Source organism: Lutra lutra, chromosome 17 (assembly GCF_902655055.1).
Source record: "Lutra lutra chromosome 17, mLutLut1.2, whole genome shotgun sequence".
Classification (NCBI taxonomy): Eukaryota; Metazoa; Chordata; class Mammalia; order Carnivora; family Mustelidae; genus Lutra; species Lutra lutra.
Genome location: NC_062294.1, coordinates 13,161,114 through 13,177,850, shown reverse-complemented (window position 1 = coordinate 13,177,850; position 16,737 = coordinate 13,161,114). Strand labels below are relative to the sequence as shown.

At 39.4% G+C, this 16,737-nt stretch overlaps 1 protein-coding gene across 2 annotated transcripts in view; it reads left to right on the top strand.

The window, feature by feature from the left end:
- The window catches only part of HYDIN (HYDIN axonemal central pair apparatus protein), a 403,917-nt gene that overhangs the window by 203,691 nt on the left and 183,489 nt on the right, over positions 1–16,737 (top strand). For both annotated transcript variants that reach the window (XM_047711407.1, XM_047711408.1), the window contains 2 exons: positions 2,269–2,433; positions 4,084–4,236. In XM_047711407.1, coding sequence (XP_047567363.1) covers positions 2,269–2,433; positions 4,084–4,236 — 318 coding nt within the window. The remainder of the gene's footprint in view (positions 1–2,268; positions 2,434–4,083; positions 4,237–16,737) is intronic.

The following is a 16,737-nucleotide window of genomic DNA, read 5'->3' as shown; positions in this document are numbered from 1 at the left end:
AGATCAAAGAAATGGAAGGTTACTAATGGGCTGCAATTTACCAAGAATACATTTGTATTTAAAACTCTATTGCTCTGGGACGCCTGGGTGGCTCAGTCGGGTGAGTGGCTGCCTTAGGGTTGGGTCATGATCCCCATGTCCTGGGATCGAGTCCCACATCGGGCTCCCTGCATGGCAGGGAGCCTGCTTCTCCCTCTGCCTCTCTGCCTGCCACTCTGCCTGCCTGTGTGCTCTCTCTCTGACAAATAAATAAAAATAAAATCTTTTTTAAAAAAAACTCTATTGCTCTGTAAGGACAGTACTCTAATAAAAATTCATACCAAAAAAAAAAAAAACCCACCCCCAAAAAACCAAATCATATGGGGTTTTTATTTGACTGTAGGCTCAAAATGAGTTCAACACAAGTATGGAGGCCATGGAACCAAGACAGGTTAGGCTGTATCAGAGGAGCACAGTGGTCGGCTAAAGGAAGAAGATAGCCATTGGTCAAGGCAATGCCAGACTTTGTGTTCCAATCTTTGTGTGTGTGTGTGTGTGTGTGTGTGTGTGTTCCAATCTTGACATCAAAATTTTTAGTGGAAACATAAAAAAAAAATTATATGTGGAGTAACCAGGAAGGCAATTGACATCATCTGGAAATTCAAGTTCTATGAGAAGCACAGTGTTTAAACAGGAACAGAAAAGACTTTGCTAGGATGAAATAGCCATCTTTTACTAGTTGAAGGGCCATTATGTAAAAGAGGAAATTAGAATTACCCTATGGACTTCTCTGAGACAAAACCAGAAGCCAAGGGTTGGGTTTGATGAGAGCCAACTTTTCTAACTTTTAGGTGATCAACAATGGAATAGGCTAGCCTTGAGTAGCACACGATCATCTCAAGAACTCAGAGCAGAGCCTGCCCCTGTGGTGATGAGGGAGCTTTTTCTGCATACCTTGGCTGGAAGAAGGGTGAGACCACTTGCTTGGAGCACAGAATTTAGAGGGGAGCCCAAAACACAGCCATCAAGATAAATCATATTTTCATGTTACATTTTGAGAAATCAAAATTAATGCAAAATTAAAACAAAGTATCAAAGATTAGATAAAGACAGAATCAGCATTGCTGATCTTCCCTTCAGCTTTAGGCACCCGTAAGGCTGGGCAGAGCACTGCCGCATTGACCCGCTGAGTTGGATTAGGCCATGTTAGCCCATTCCAGGTGCACAAAGACCATGGGGGTCTCTGGACAGTTGAAATCTATATGCTCTGTCTTTTTTCTCTAGGAGCTGAAATTTCCCAGAAGTACCCAAATTTATTTGGCCAATGGGATTTTTAAAGTTGTATTTGTTGCTGTTTTTCATAAAAGCTAGTAGGGCACCTGGGTGGCTCAGTCAGTTAAGTGGCCAACTCTTGATTTCGGCTCAGGTCATGATCTCTGGGTCCTGGGATCAAGCCCCATATCTGGCTCCATGTTCAGCAGGGAGTCTGCTGGAGATTCTCTCCCTCTCCCTCTGCCCCTCCCCCTGCTTGCATTCTCTCTCTCTCTCAAATTAAATAAATAAATCTTTTAAAAAACTAGTAATATGTTAAGAGCAGGGTTTTGAAGAACATACAGTGATAAATGCTGGATAACATTCGTTCACTCATTCATTCATTCAGTCATTCTTTCACCTACCTATGTTGCCATTTAATAAAACACTGACTGAGTGTATGTTCTGGGCCAGGAAATGGGCATGTGTTGCGGAGAGGCCAGGTCGTGCCCTAGGAAGTTGACAGTCCGTGCAACAGATGGACACACAGATAGTACACACTGTGGACTAGGGCTGCAGGATGCCCCCTGGTGACAGAGGAAAAGCCCTGAGTCTAGAGCAGGGTGGGTACCTGCAGGTGTTCGGGATGGATGTGCAGGTCGGTCAAAGGGAGGGGGTGTTCTAGGAGGAGTAACACACACGCAGAAGGCTGGAGGTAGGAAGCAGTCTCATGCTCAGGAAGGACCTGAGCCTCTGTTGACAGAGCACAAGGGAAGGAGGTGGTGGGGAATAAAGCATGAACACCTGGAGGACTAGGCCAAGGAATTTGGCTTAGGGACTAATTCATATTGCGGATAATTTCAGCATCTTGCTGGGTTGTGCACTTTGGATTGGGGCCGAATGCACACCCTGCTTCCCTTTAGCAGAATTGTTATCCATGGACTCAGGATGACGCTTGTTTCAAAATAACCTAATATGCTATTTATTTCATACCCCGCCAGGGGCTTGCTTATCCGTCCAGCTTGTTTCTCCCAACAGGTATATGGAGATGAGCCTGCTGTGTTACTCTCCAGTCCCACGCCCTGTGGAGTCATCCCTCCCCACAGCACTGTTCACATACCTCTGGCCTTGGAGACCCAGGTCACTGGGGAATATAGGTCCACAGTCTACATCTCAACTTTTGGGAGCCCGGACCCCCCTATGGTGAGAGCCAGTTTTCAGAATTACAGTTAAAATTTCTGTACTTCTTGCAGACTCCATATTTGTGTATTTTCTGGTTTTGCATTTTCACTCTGCAATAGTAAAATACTAGTGCCGTGTTACTCCAGGAATCTACCTTCAGATTCATGTAGATGAAGTACTGTTTTATAACATTTGTCCTTTTTAATTTTTTATTTTGTGTTTTAATTTGTAACTTTTTTTAGTTTTTCAATTTTATTTTTAAATTATTTTGAATTTTAATTCCAGCATAGTTAACATGCAGTGTTATGTTAGTTTCAGATGTACAATATAGTCCTTCAACAAGTCTATATATTATTATTACTCAGTGCTCATCAAGATAAGTGTCCTCTTAATCCCATCACCTATTTCCCCCATCCCGCCTATCCACCTCTCCTCTGTTGTTCTATACAGTTAAAAGTCTGTGTTTTGGTTTTCTCTTTGTTTTTCTCCCTTTGTTTTTTTTGTTTCTTAAATTCCATATATGTGTGAGATTGTATGTTATTGGTCTTTCTCTCACTGACTTATCTCACTTAACGTTATACTCTCTAGATCCATCCCTGTTGTCACAAATGGCAAACTGCCTTCTTTTTTATGGCTGAGTAATATTCCATTGTACATACACATCGTGCCTTTTTTATCAATAGCGTTTGTTCTTAAACTCCTATTGGGAGTTTCACACACACACACACACACACACACACACACACACACACACACACAGAGTGGGGGCCTGGCCCCCCTCCAGAAACTCTGAAGAGAGAGGCCATCTGTGCATGGATCATCCTCCTCCATTGTTCCCAAGCAAAGCTGAGTATCCTTCACTGGCTGCACATGGGCTCTGAGCGTGATTCCATTCACTGTCCACTGGATCTTTTCCTGTATTTTGACTGGACTCATAGGCCAAATGAACCTACTAAAGCTGTGGGAAGAGGGAGATATGGAAAGTTATCTGCTGCTTGAGCTGAATCAAAGGATACATCTTGAACGTTGAAGTTGCCCAACTGGCTGTGAATCCCTAGACATTTGGTTTAATTGGGAGCTGGGCGATGTGTGTGTACATTTATTTGAAGTGATTCTGAATGCTTAGAGAGTAAACTAGGGTTTTGCTTTTATCTCTTCATGTAAGATGCCATAGATAAGCCACCTCACAAAGGCAGGCCCATGGGAAAGCTGCCCCTGGTCCAGGCACCCTGCCCTGCATAGATGCAGCCCAGGACGAGGTCCCGTGCTAAGCAGGCAGCACTGTATGAAAGAAGAAGGCCCCCCCTTCCTCAGGCAGATACAATGTCTGGATGGAGGCACAGGGCTAGCGGAAGCAGAACAAGGTGGCTTTCAGTCCCCAGGATGCACAGCTGTATGTAGCGGATAGCCCTGTTGTTTCCTCTCAGTGTGCGCTTGGGCTGGCCAGGCAAGCCAATCATCCCTTCTGGGGAGGAATTCCAGGCTGGGTTCATGGGTCTGACCAGCATGGCCATCTCTGTGTCCCTCTGACCACAGAGGACAGAGGGAAGGAATGACAGTTCTCATAAGCACCCTTTAGTGCCCCTACTCTCTATAAAAGGAGTGAAACCATCTCCAAGGCCAGCCATGTTTCAGCTCTTCTTCTGTTTTTTTCTCTTGCGTGGAACGTAGGTCTGTAGCATAAAGAGCATCGGAGAAGGCCCAGTTATCTATGTACATCCCACTCAAGTTGATTTTGGCAGTATCTACGTCCTAAAGGACTCCTCAAGGGTTCTCAACCTGTCTAACCAGTCCTTCATCCCTGCGTTATTTCAGGCACGCATGGTGAGTAGATGGCAGGCCATTGTGGGGTGAAAACAGAGCTTTGCTCTTACCTTATAGGCAGCGGTCCTGTTTTTACAAAATGCCTTTGAAAACGGTCAACAGAAGCAGAGATTTCTATGGTTTGACTACGTTAAGCTCTGTCATTCTCATCCTCAGTTCCTCTCTTACAATCCCTTTGTTGACTAGGAAACACAGTGTGCATACAGTTTAGTAAACAAGCAAATATATTTAGTGTAATGTTGGGAGGATGCTTGCAAGACCTTCTTACTGAACTATACCTAAGCCACTCCCCCACCTCTGGAAAACACCTCTTAAATGTCCCTGTAACTGAAAAATGCCTTTTTATATTTAATTTGAACCCTTTTGGTCACAAATATGTTACTATGCTAATTCTAATTTTATCCTCTCTTCCTTTTAGCAATATTTTGATGTAATTTATAAAGATACTTAAAGTATAACAAGATATTTGCCAAAAGTTGAACTTAAAGGAAACTAAAACCAGGATTGATACAAAAAAAGATATGTAATAATTCTAGAAATGAGTTTGTCCTATGTCTATGTATTTTATAATATATATACCTGCTAGTCTTCTATAAATTCATTTTTAACAGAAAATACCAATTTTTACAGAATTTAGAAACTTCTCATCCAGCAACTGAAAATATTTTTGATTTTAGAAAAAATTTTCTAAATTTAAACATAAAATATTAAATGGTATAGCCCTCATCCTTTCCCCAACTTATTGATATTTGAATGAATGCTAACATTTGGTTTCAGTATTTGTCAGATATTTCTGAAAAATCATATTAATTTTCTAAAAGTCACCATTAGAAGGAACAGGATCATGGTTTTCTGCTGACTTGTCACAGCTCCTCAGAGCCATTGGTCCCAATAAACATTCATTCATCATTACTATTATTCCTTCTTCTTATCAGTTGTCATTAGTCCTTATAAAGGCCGCCATTTCCTGCATAGTCACTGCTCTTTGCAACATGAGGTTCAGACACAACCCCACCCTTGTCCAAGTGCCTTGTGGGTCTTGTGTGGAAAATAATGTCTAATAATGCTGAAAGAAAAATCCTACAGAAAAGATGCCTCGGCTAGTCTTCATCCCATGAATTAGTTGATGTGTTTGGTGGAAAGCAAGGGGTATTGCTAGGAAGTGTTGCTTGTGGCCTGGCTTTGTGTGTGCAGAGTTCACAGTGGAGGAGGCACAGAGGCAGCCGAGCTGTCAAGGACACTGAGAGGTGGCCCGGGAGGGTCCAAGCAGATTACAGAGGAGGAGATGAGCAGAAACCACGAGAACACTTAGGTACCAGGGTAGCACCTGCCACTTGGTTAAATTCTCAGGTCATTCCAGATTTCGCTTTTTGACACACGTTAAAAACCAAAAAAACACACCAAGAATCTATGGGTTTTTATTAATATAGTATATATATAGAATGACCCAGCTGGTTGTTAAAACGGGACTTTTTCTTTTCCACAAAGGATTCGTGATTCCATCTTTTGATCTTTAGTATCCTCTTAAATCAGCAAGCTCCAGTTCCAAGCAGCCAAATGTGTGATGTAAGCAATGGGTTGTAGACTCTGTTTCCCTGCACATCCGCTCTTGGAAAACTGGTGATGTTGAGCTGATTGTCCTTCCAGCATAAGAGTAGTTTCAACTGTAATTCTCATGAGTGAATAGTTCACTCCTTTCATATTTCAGCTGGAATTTTGATGGCTATCCTAGTAAATAAATACTAACGTGTGTTAATATTTCAGGAATTGAATGACACTAACTGGGACATTAACTACAGTGGGAAGAAATAGAAATACCATTTACTAAATTTTGAAATTGTTTTACGGCGCTGAACCTGCTAATTCATCCTCATAGAAATTGCCAGGCACTATGGACTCTGAAAAACGATCTGAGAATTTTGAAGGGGTGGGGGGTGGGAGGTTGGGGGCACCAGGTGGTGGGTATTGTAGAGGGCACGGATTGCATGGAGCACTGGGTGTGGTGCAAAAATAATGAATACTGTTATGCTGAAAAAAAAAAAAAAAGAAAGAAATTGCCAGGCATTAGGAAAAAAGATTCAATTAATAGTATTTTTTTTTCCCCCTAACTAAGCCAAGAGCTCAGTACCTAGGCTACTGGTGGTCAGATATTTGTTGCATTTCATTTCTCACTCAGAGAGAAGTAGGGCAAGGACACACTCTTCACTTCTTCCAGGATTAGTAAGGATTCAGATCTGAAAGTGCTCCCTCTCTTCCTGCTGGATAACCTGACAGGCGGGCTCATCCTCTCTCCTCTCTTGGCTTTCAGAAAATGTCAGCCCTCCCCTCATGTGGCTCCCACTGTCAGCCGCTTGCCATACTCAGTCTTGTGCATGGCCTGCAGTCACAGCAACCACTGTGATTACATTCTCTCTTGCTTGGCAAGAGACATGTGTTTGTCATCAACTGGAGGGGCAGGAGATAGGAAGCTGGAAGCCCACCTTCACCATGCTGTTGGGAAATAAATTGGACTTGGAGTAATTTTGAATTTCTCCAAAATAAATGCTGTATTAAAAAGTGATTAAAACCCCTGAAACTTCTTAGTATAATATAGAGTGAAGAAACGGTGAAGATTTTATCTTTTCTGTTTCAGTAAAGCTTAACTTGTCCTGAGTCTAAAAAAAAATGATTAGTAAAAGCAGAGAGTTGTGTGATTCGGAGCCATAAGTTCTCCTTTGCTTTGGAATGCTTGAAATACCAGCCTCCCCTAGCGGTTCCCTATGGCTGATTTATTTGGATTTAAGATGAAAGACTCAAAACAATAGAGTAAGTCACCTCTGGTTTGGAGGTTAAAAATATCAAAGTGTGAGAGCAGAGCAGAGAAAGGCCATTTTGGCAAGAGTATGTGGGCTCTGCTTCACACATAGCACTCCTCTCTTCTCTCTGGGTGACAGCAGAAATAAGGCAAGAATATGGTAGTTCTCTGGGCCCTAGGACTTCAGCATCAGGCTGGAAGATAGACATCTTCTTTCATGGGTGCCCCTTGCTAAGCAAAGAATATGCATTGCCCAGCACTTGTTCAGAAACATCTGGAATCTATTCAACCTGAGGGAACAATTAGCTCGAGAACTTGCATGCAGCTGTCAGTGACATGTTGGGATTCAGCTGGCACTAAAGCATTTTGCATGGGCTTTCTGTCTCTGTGATCTGTGGGAGAGGCCATTACAGTTAGACCTTTAGAGTTTCCAGGATCCAGGAAATGAGAATACTGATGCTTCATTCAAGCTTGGCTCCTTTTAAACATTTATTTACTTTGTCACTTGCCGAGCCATACAGTGATAGCAGCATTCAGGGAATTATTGGGATTTCACATCTTCAGGCCCTAAGCCATTGGGTCCTTTCCTTAACTAGGTAGGGACACCCTCTTTATATTTACTTTTTTGTCTGCTTGTCTCCTTCAAATGATGAGTGTCTCTGATCTGAATTCCCAGCACCTAGCAACAGGCTTGGAATTATGATGATGACAATACGATGGCATTAATTGTAACTAATGGTTATTTAGTTCTATTTGCCACTTTATGTACAGTATTTTACTTACTGTAACCTGTGACAGAAATATTGTTATAATGCCCATTTGAATGAGGTAGAAGCAGAGGTACAGAAAGGTTCAATAAATTGCCATAACCTGTAAGTGGCAGAGCCTGGTTCCCAGGATTAGTGGTCTGACTTCAGACTCATACTCTTTTCTACTGTACTGCCTAACTTTGCCCAATCATTGGTTATCCAAAAGGATGTGAAAATGGGGAAAGGATTTTGGTTTCATGTCCATGAAAGACCCTTACAGGTAGACATGCCTAGAAGAACAGATTTTTCTAAAAAGTTGGGGGAAGAAATTAAGGAGTGTTTCTGAAGTAAACTATATTAAGAAATGAAGCGTATGATATAGTGTCATACTTAAAGGGTCTATCCAACAAGATTATCTAACAATTATAAATATTCATGTCCCCAACATGGGAGCAGCCAACTATAAAACCAATTAATAGCCAAAGTAAAGAAACACATTGATAATAATACATTAATAGTAGGGGACTTTACTCATAGCAATGGACAGATCATCTAAGCAGAAGATCAACAAAGAAACAACGGGCTTTGAATGACATACTGGACCAGATGGACTTCACAGATATATAGAACATTCCATCCTAAAACAACAGAATAATCATTATTCTCAAGTGCACATAGAACTCTCCAGAATAGATCACATACTATGTCACAAATCAGGTCTCAACTGATATCAAAAGATTGGAATTATTCTCTGCATATTTTCAGTTAAAACTTGAACTTAATCCCAAGAGGAAATTTGGAAGGAGCTCAAAACACTTGTAGGTTAAAGAGCATCCTAGTAGCTGGGCACTGGGTGGCTCAGTGGGTTAAGCTGCTGCCTTCGGCTCAGGTCATGATCTCAGGGTCCTGGGATCGAGTCCCACATCGGGCTCTCTGCTCGGCAAGAAGCCTGCTTCCCTCTCTCTCTCTCTCTCTGCCTTCCTCTCTGTCTACTTGTGATCTCTGTCAAATAAATAAATAAAATCTTTAAAAAAAAAAAAAAGAGCATCCTAGTAAAAAAAAATGAATGGGTCAACCAGGAAGTTAAAGAATTTAAAAATTTCTTTAAAAAATTCATGGAAACTAATAAGAATGAAAACACATCTGTTCAGAACCTTTGGGATACAACAAAAGTGGTCCTAAGAGGGAAGAACATTGCAATACAAAAAAAGACCTCTCTCAAAAAATTAGAAAAATCTTAAATATACAAGCTAACTTTATATCTAAAGGAGCTGGAGAAAGAACAGCAAATAAAACCTAAACCAAGCAGAAGAGAAATAATAAAGATTATATCAGAAATCATTAACTAGAAACCAGAAGAACAGTAAAACAGATAAATGAAGCTAGAAGTTTGTTCTTTGAAAGAGTTAATATGATAGATAAACCTCTAACCAATCCTATCCAAAAGAAAAGAGAAAGGACCCAAATTAATAAAATCATGAATAAAAGGGAAGAGATCATGATTAACACTAAGGAAATAGAAATTATTAGTAGTAATTATTACCAGCAACTCTATGCCAACAAATTAAGCAATCTGGAAGAAATGAATGCATTCCTGGAAACTGATAAACTACCAAGACTGAAACAGGAAGAAATAGATCATCTGAATAGACTAATAACCAGCTAGGAAAACGAAGCAGTAATCAAAAACCTCCCAAAAAACAAGAGCCCAGGCCCAGATGACTTCCCAGGGGAATTCTACCAAACATTTCAAGAAGAAATCATACCTATTTTACTGAAGCTGTTTCAAAAAAAAATAGAAATAGAAGGGAAATTTCCAAACTCATTCTATGAGGCCAGCCATTACCCTGATCCCAAAACCAGGCAAAGACCCCATCAAAAAGTAGAACATGTGTCTGATAGCCATTTGTATGTTTTCATTGGAGAAGTGTCTGTTCATATCTTCTGCCCATTTTTTTATATGATTGTCTGTTTTGTGTGTGTTGAGTTTGAGGAGTTCTTTATAGTCCTGGGTATCAACCTTATGTCTGTGCTGTCATTTGCAAATATCTTCTCCCATTCCGTGGGTTGCCTCTTTGTTTTGTTGACTGTTTCCTTTGCTGTGCAGAAGCTTTTGATTTTGATGAAGTCCCAAAAGTTCATTTTCACTTTTGTTTCCTTTGCCTTTGGAGACATATCTTGAAAGAAGTTGCTGTGGCTGATATCGAAGAGGTTACTGCCTATATTCTCCTCTAGGATTCTGATGGATTCCTGTCTCACATTAAGGTCTTTTATCCATTTTGAGTTTATTTTTGTGTACGGTGTAAGAGAATGGTCGAGTTTCATTCTTCTACATATAGCTGTCCAGTTTCCCCAGCACCATTTATCGAAGAGACTGTCTTTTTTCCACTGTATATTTTTTCCTGTTTTGTCAAAGATTATTTGACCATAGAGTTGAGGGTCCATATCTGGGCTCTCTACTCTGTTCCACTGATCGTCACTAGCCATCAGGGAGATTCAAATTAAAACCACATTGAGATACCACCTTACACCACTTAGAATGGCCCAAATTAGCAAGACAGGAAACAACATGTGTTGGAGGGGATATGGAGAAAGGGGAACCCTCTTACACTGTTGGTGGGAATGCAAGTTGGTGCAGCCACTTTGGAGAACAGTGTGGAGATTCCTCAAGAAATTAAAAATAGAGCTTCCCTATGACCCTGCAATTGCACTACTGGGTATTTACCCCAAAGATACAGATGTAGTGAAAAGAAGGGCCATCTGTACCCCAATGCTTATAGCAGCAATGGCCACGGTCGCCAAACTATGGAAAGAACCAAGATGCCCTTCAACGGACGAATGGATAAGGAAGATGTGGTCCATATACACTATGGAGTATTATGCCTCCATCAGAAAGGATGAATACCCAACTTTTGTATCAACATGGACGGGACTGGAAGAGATTATGCTGAGTGAAATAAGTCAAGCAGAGAGAGTCAATTATCATATGGTTTCACTTATTGGTGGAGCATAACAAATAGCATGGAGGACAAGGGGAGATGGAGAGGAGAAGGGAGTTGAGGGAAATTGGAAGGGGAGGTGAACCATGAGAGACTATGGACTCTGAAAAACAATCTGAGAGTTTTGAAGGGGTGGGGGGTGGGAGGTTGGGGGAACCATGTGGTGGGTATTGGAGAGGGCACGGATTGCATGGAGCACTGGGTGTGGTGCAAAAACAATGAATACTATTATGCTGAAAATAAATTTTAAAAAAATTTTTTTAAAAAGTAGAACAGACCAGTATCCCTGATGAACATGGAGGCCAAAATACTCAACAGGATCCTAGCCTATGGGATCCAACAGTATATTAAGAGGATTATTCATGACCAAGTGGGAATTATTCCTGGGATGCAAGAGTGGTTCAACATTCACAAATCAATCAGCATGATAGGTCATATTAATAAAAGAAAAGAACAATATTATTCTCTCAGTTGATGCAGAAAAAGCATTTGACAAAATGTAGCACCATTCTTGATGAAAACTCTTCAAAATGTAGGGCTAGAGGGATCATACCTCGATATCATAAAAGCCATCTACAAAAAGCCCACAGAAATATTCTCAATGACAAAAAACTGAGAACTTTTCCCCTAAGTCCAGAAACACGACAAGGATGCCCACTCTCACCACTGTTGTTCAACATAGTACTAGAAGTCCTAACCTCAGCAATCAGACAACAAAAAGAAAAAGCATTCAGATTGGCAAAGAAGAGGTCACTCACTCTTCGCAGATGACATGATAGTTCATGTGAAAACCAAAAATACTACACCCCAAAATTGCTAGAACTCATACAGCAGTTCAGCAATGTGGCAGAATACAAAATCAATGCACAGAAATCAGTTGCATTTCTATACACTAACAATGTGACTGAAGAAAGAGAACTTAAGGAAGCAATCCTATTTACATTTGCACCAAAAAACATAGGATACCTAGGAATAAACCTAACCAAAGAGGCAAAGGATTTGTATTTAGAAAACTATAAAACACTCAGGAAAAAATTTTGAAGAAGAGAGGAAGACACAAAGAGATGGAAAAACATTCCATGCTCATGAATCAGAAGAAGAAATATCGTTAAAATGTCTGTGCTACTCAGAGCAATCTACATATTCAGTGCAATCTCTATCAAAATACCATTGACATTTTTCACAGAGCTGGAACAAGTAATCCTGAAATTTGTATGGAAACAAAAGACTCTGAATAACCAAGAGAATGTTGAAAACAACAACAACAAAGCTGGGGGCATCATAATGCCTGACTTCAAGCTAATCATTAAAATGAACTATTGGAACTTCATTGGGATAAAAAGCTTCTGAACAGCAAAGGAAATAGTCAACAAAATTAAAAACGCAACCTATGGAATGGGAGAAGATATTTGCAAATGACACACCAGATAAAGGACTGGTATCGAGATCTATAAAGAATTTCTCAAACTCAACACCCCAAGAAATAATCCAGCCAAGAAATGGGCAGAGACATGAACAGACATTTCTCCAAAGAAAACATACAAATGACCAACATACACATGAAAAAAATCCTCCACATCACTTGTTATCAGGGAAATACAAATCAAAACCACAATGAGATACCACTTTACACCAATTAGAATGGCTAAAATTAACAAAACAGGAAACAACAAATGTTGGCAACGGTATGGAGAAAGGGGAACTCTTCTACACTATTGGAGGGATTGCAAGCTGATATAGCGACTCTGGAAAACAGTGTGGAGGTTCCTCAAAAAGTTAAAAATAGAGCTACCCTATGACCCAGAAGTTGCACTACTGGGTATTTATACCAAAGATACAGATATAATGAAACAAAGAGGCACCTGCACCCCAGTGTTTATAGTAGCAATGTCTACAGTAGCCAAACTGTGGAGATGTCCTTCAACAGATGAATGGATAAAGATGTGATATAAACCATATAAATACACAACATTCCATATACAATGGAATATTACTCAGATATTCAAAAGGATGACTACCTACCATTTACATCAGTGTGGATGGAACTGGAGGGTATTATGCTAAGTGAAATAAGTCAATCAGAGCAAGAAAATTATATGGTTTCACTCATATGTGTAATATAAGAAATAGCATGGAGGATCATAGGGGAAGGGAGGGAAAACTGAATGGGAGGAAATCAGAGAGGGAGACAAACCATGACAGATGGTTGACTCTGAAACAAATTGAAGGTTGTGGAAAGGGAGGTGGGGGGCATGGGGTAACTGGTGATGGGCATTAAGGAGGGCATGTGATGAGCACTGGGTTTTATATTATGCATCAATTATGCAATTGATGAATCACTGAACACTACATCTGAAATAAATGATGTACTATATGTTGGCTAATTAATTTAAATTTTAAAAATATTAAGCATGTATCCATCTGTATCAGCCTTCAGTGTTGCCACACATCTCTTAATTAGTTCTAATTGTTGGTAAACACTCAAGTGCAGACTTCTGTTCCAGTCCTTATACCTTCCTTCTCATTCTTACCTCATCACATTGGGTAGGATCTTCAATGTAATATTGAATAGTAAAGTAAGGTAGAGTGAACATCTCTGTTTTATCCCTGACTTTAATGAATAAGCTCCAAATGTTTTACTCTAAGCATAATATCTCCTACAGATTTGTGGTAAATACTTATGTCACATTCAGGAAGTTTTTCATCCATTCCTATTCTGATATCATGAACATGTACTAAAACTTAGCACATTTCCTGTATCTATTCAAATGATATGATTTTTCTCCTTTAATATGTTAATACAGTAGATTAAGTTAATAGATTTTCCAGTTGTGAATCATATTTACATTCTCTAGGATGACTCCAACCAGTTGTATTATTTGAGTACACTATTGATATGATTGCTGTCATATTATTTAGATTTTTCCATCTGTTTAAAATTTTTTTACATTGTATTTTTCTGGTTTTGGTATCAAGACTCTCATATTCTTATAATATGAGTTAGCTTTTCCTCTTTTAAATTTTTGAAAAGATCTTTATATAATCTACATAAAGTAGGATCCATTCCTTGATGATAAGGATATTTAGTCATAGGAAGTTCATGTGTTTATTGAGGGTGGAAAGGTGTATAAAACATGAAATTTTAACTAAAATTCATTTTGTATAATGATTATTTAAATTTTTCTACAAAATTTTCATTTAATCTAAATGCAAATGTATTGGCATAAAATTATTCCAAATATGATTTTGATGATTTTAAAATGTTCATACACTAATTTCTGCTCATAAAATTTACCACGTTTTCCTATATTATTTATAATTATTTCATTCTTTTTTAGGAAACCTTAATTGGAATGTTTAACAATACTTTAAATCATTTTAATCATGCCTTTAAAGCTTATAAATATTCTGTTTATGAAAAATTTTGGCTCCATAATCATCATTTTATTTGTAATACCTTTTTATTATTATTTTATTATAAAATATAAATTTTACTGTGATTTTATTTTTAATATGTGAGTTATATATGGGGGTGTATATTTTTAATTCTTTACATTTCCCTTTTTTATAGAATTTTAATAGATAACTTTTTTTTCTTTTTTTTTTTTTTTAACAGCTTTATAAACATATATTTTTATCCCCAGGGGTACAGGTCTGCGAATCGCCAGGTTTACACACTTCACAACACTCACCATAGCACATACCCTCCCCGATATCCATAACCCCACCCCCTCTCCCAACCCCCTCCCTCCATCAACCCTCAGTTTGTTTTGTGAGATTAAGAGTCACTTATGGTTTGTCTCCCTCCCAATCCCATCTTGTTTCATTTACTCTTCTCCTACCCCCTCGACCCCCCATGTTGCATCTCCTCTCCCTCATATCAGGGAGATCATATAATAGTTGTCTTTCTCCGATTGACTTATTTCGCTAAGCATGATACCCTCTAGTTCCATCCACGTCGTCGCAAATGGCAAGATTTCATTTCTTTTGATGGCTGCATAGTATTCCATTGTGTATATATACCACATCTTCTTTATCCATTCGTCTGTAGATGGACATCTAGGTTCTTTCCATAGTTTGGCTATTGTAGACATTGCTGCTATAAACATTCGGGTGCATGTGCCCCTTCGGATCACTATGTTTGTATCTTTAGGGTAAATACCCAGCAGTGCAATTGCAGGGTCATAGGGTAGTTCTATTTTCAACATTTTGAGGAACCTCCATGCTGTTTTCCAGAGTGGTTGCACCAGCTTGCATTCCCACCAACAGTGTAGGAGGGTTCCCCTTTCTCCGCATCCTCGCCAGCATCTGTCATTTCCTGACTTGTTAATTTTAGCCATTCTGACTGGTGTGAGGTGATATCTCATGGTGGTTTTGATTTGTATTTCCCTGATGCCGAGTGATATGGAGCACTTTTTCATGTGTCTGTTGGCCATCTGGATGTCTTCTTTGCAGAAATGTCTGTTCATGTCCTCTGCCCATTTCTTGATTGGATTATTTGTTCTTTGGGTGTTGAGTTTGCTAAGTTCTTTATAGATTTTGGACACTAGCCCTTTACCTGATATGTCATTTGCAAATATCTTCTCCCATTCTGTCAGTTGTCTTTTGGTTTTGTTCACTGTTTCCTTTGCTGTGCAAAAGCTTTTGATCTTGATAAAATCCCAAAAGTTCATTTTTGCCCTTGCTTCCCTTGCCTTTGGTGATGTTCCTAGGAAGATGTTGCTGCGGCTGACGTCGAAGAGGTTGCTGCCTGTGTTCTCCTCGAGGATTTTGATGGATTCCTTTCTCACATTGAGATCCTTCATCCATTTTGAGTCTATTTTCGTGTGTGGTGTAAGGAAATGATCCAATTTCATTTTTCTGCATGTGGCTGTCCAATTTTCCCAACACCATTTATTGAAGAGGCTGTCTTTGTTCCATTGGACATTCTTTCCTGCTTTGTCGAAGATGAGTTGACCATAGAGTTGAGGGTCCATTTCTGGGCTCTCTATTCTGTTCCATTGATCTATGTGTCTGTTTTTGTGCCAGTACCATGCTGTCTTGATGATGACAGCTTTGTAATAGAGCTTGAAGTCCGGAATTGTGATGCCACCAACTTTGGCTTTCTTTTTCAATATTCCTTTGGCTATTCGAGGTCTTTTCTGGTTCCATATAAATTTTAGGATGATTTGTTCCATTTCTTTGAAAAAAATGGATGGTACTTTGAGAGGAATTGCATTAAATGTGTAGATTGCTTTAGGTAGCATAGACATTTTCACAATATTTATTCTTCCAATCCAGGAGCATGGAACATTTTTCCATTTCTTTGTGTCTTCCTCAATTTCTTTCATGAGTACTTTATAGTTTTCTGTGTATAGATTCTTAGTCTCTTTGGTTAGGTTTATTCCTAGGTATCTTATACTTTTGGGTGCAATTGTAAATGGGATGGACTCCTTAATTTCTCTTTCTTCTGTCTTGTTGTTGGTGTAGAGAAATGCAACTGATTTCTGTGCATTGATTTTATATCCTGACACTTTACTGAATTCCTGTACAAGTTCTAGCAGTTTTGGAGTGGAGTCTTTTGGGTTTTCCACATAGAGTATCATATCATCTGCGAAGAGTGATAGTTTGACTTCTTCTTTGCCGATTTGGATGCCTTTAATTTCCTTTTGTTTTCTGATTGCTGAGGCTAGGACTTCTAGTACTATGTTGAATAGCAGTGGTGATAACGGACATCCCTGCCGTGTTCCTAACCTTAGCGGAAAAGCTTTCAGTTTTTCTCCATTGAGAATGATATTTGCGGTGGGTTTTTCATAGATGGCTTTGATAATATTGAGGTATGTGCCCTCTATCCCTACACTTTGAAGAGTTTTGATCAGGAAGGGATGCTGTACTTTGTCAAATGCTTTTTCAGCATCTATGGAGAGTATCATATGGTTCTTGTTCTTTCTTTTATTAATGTGTTGTATCACATTGATTG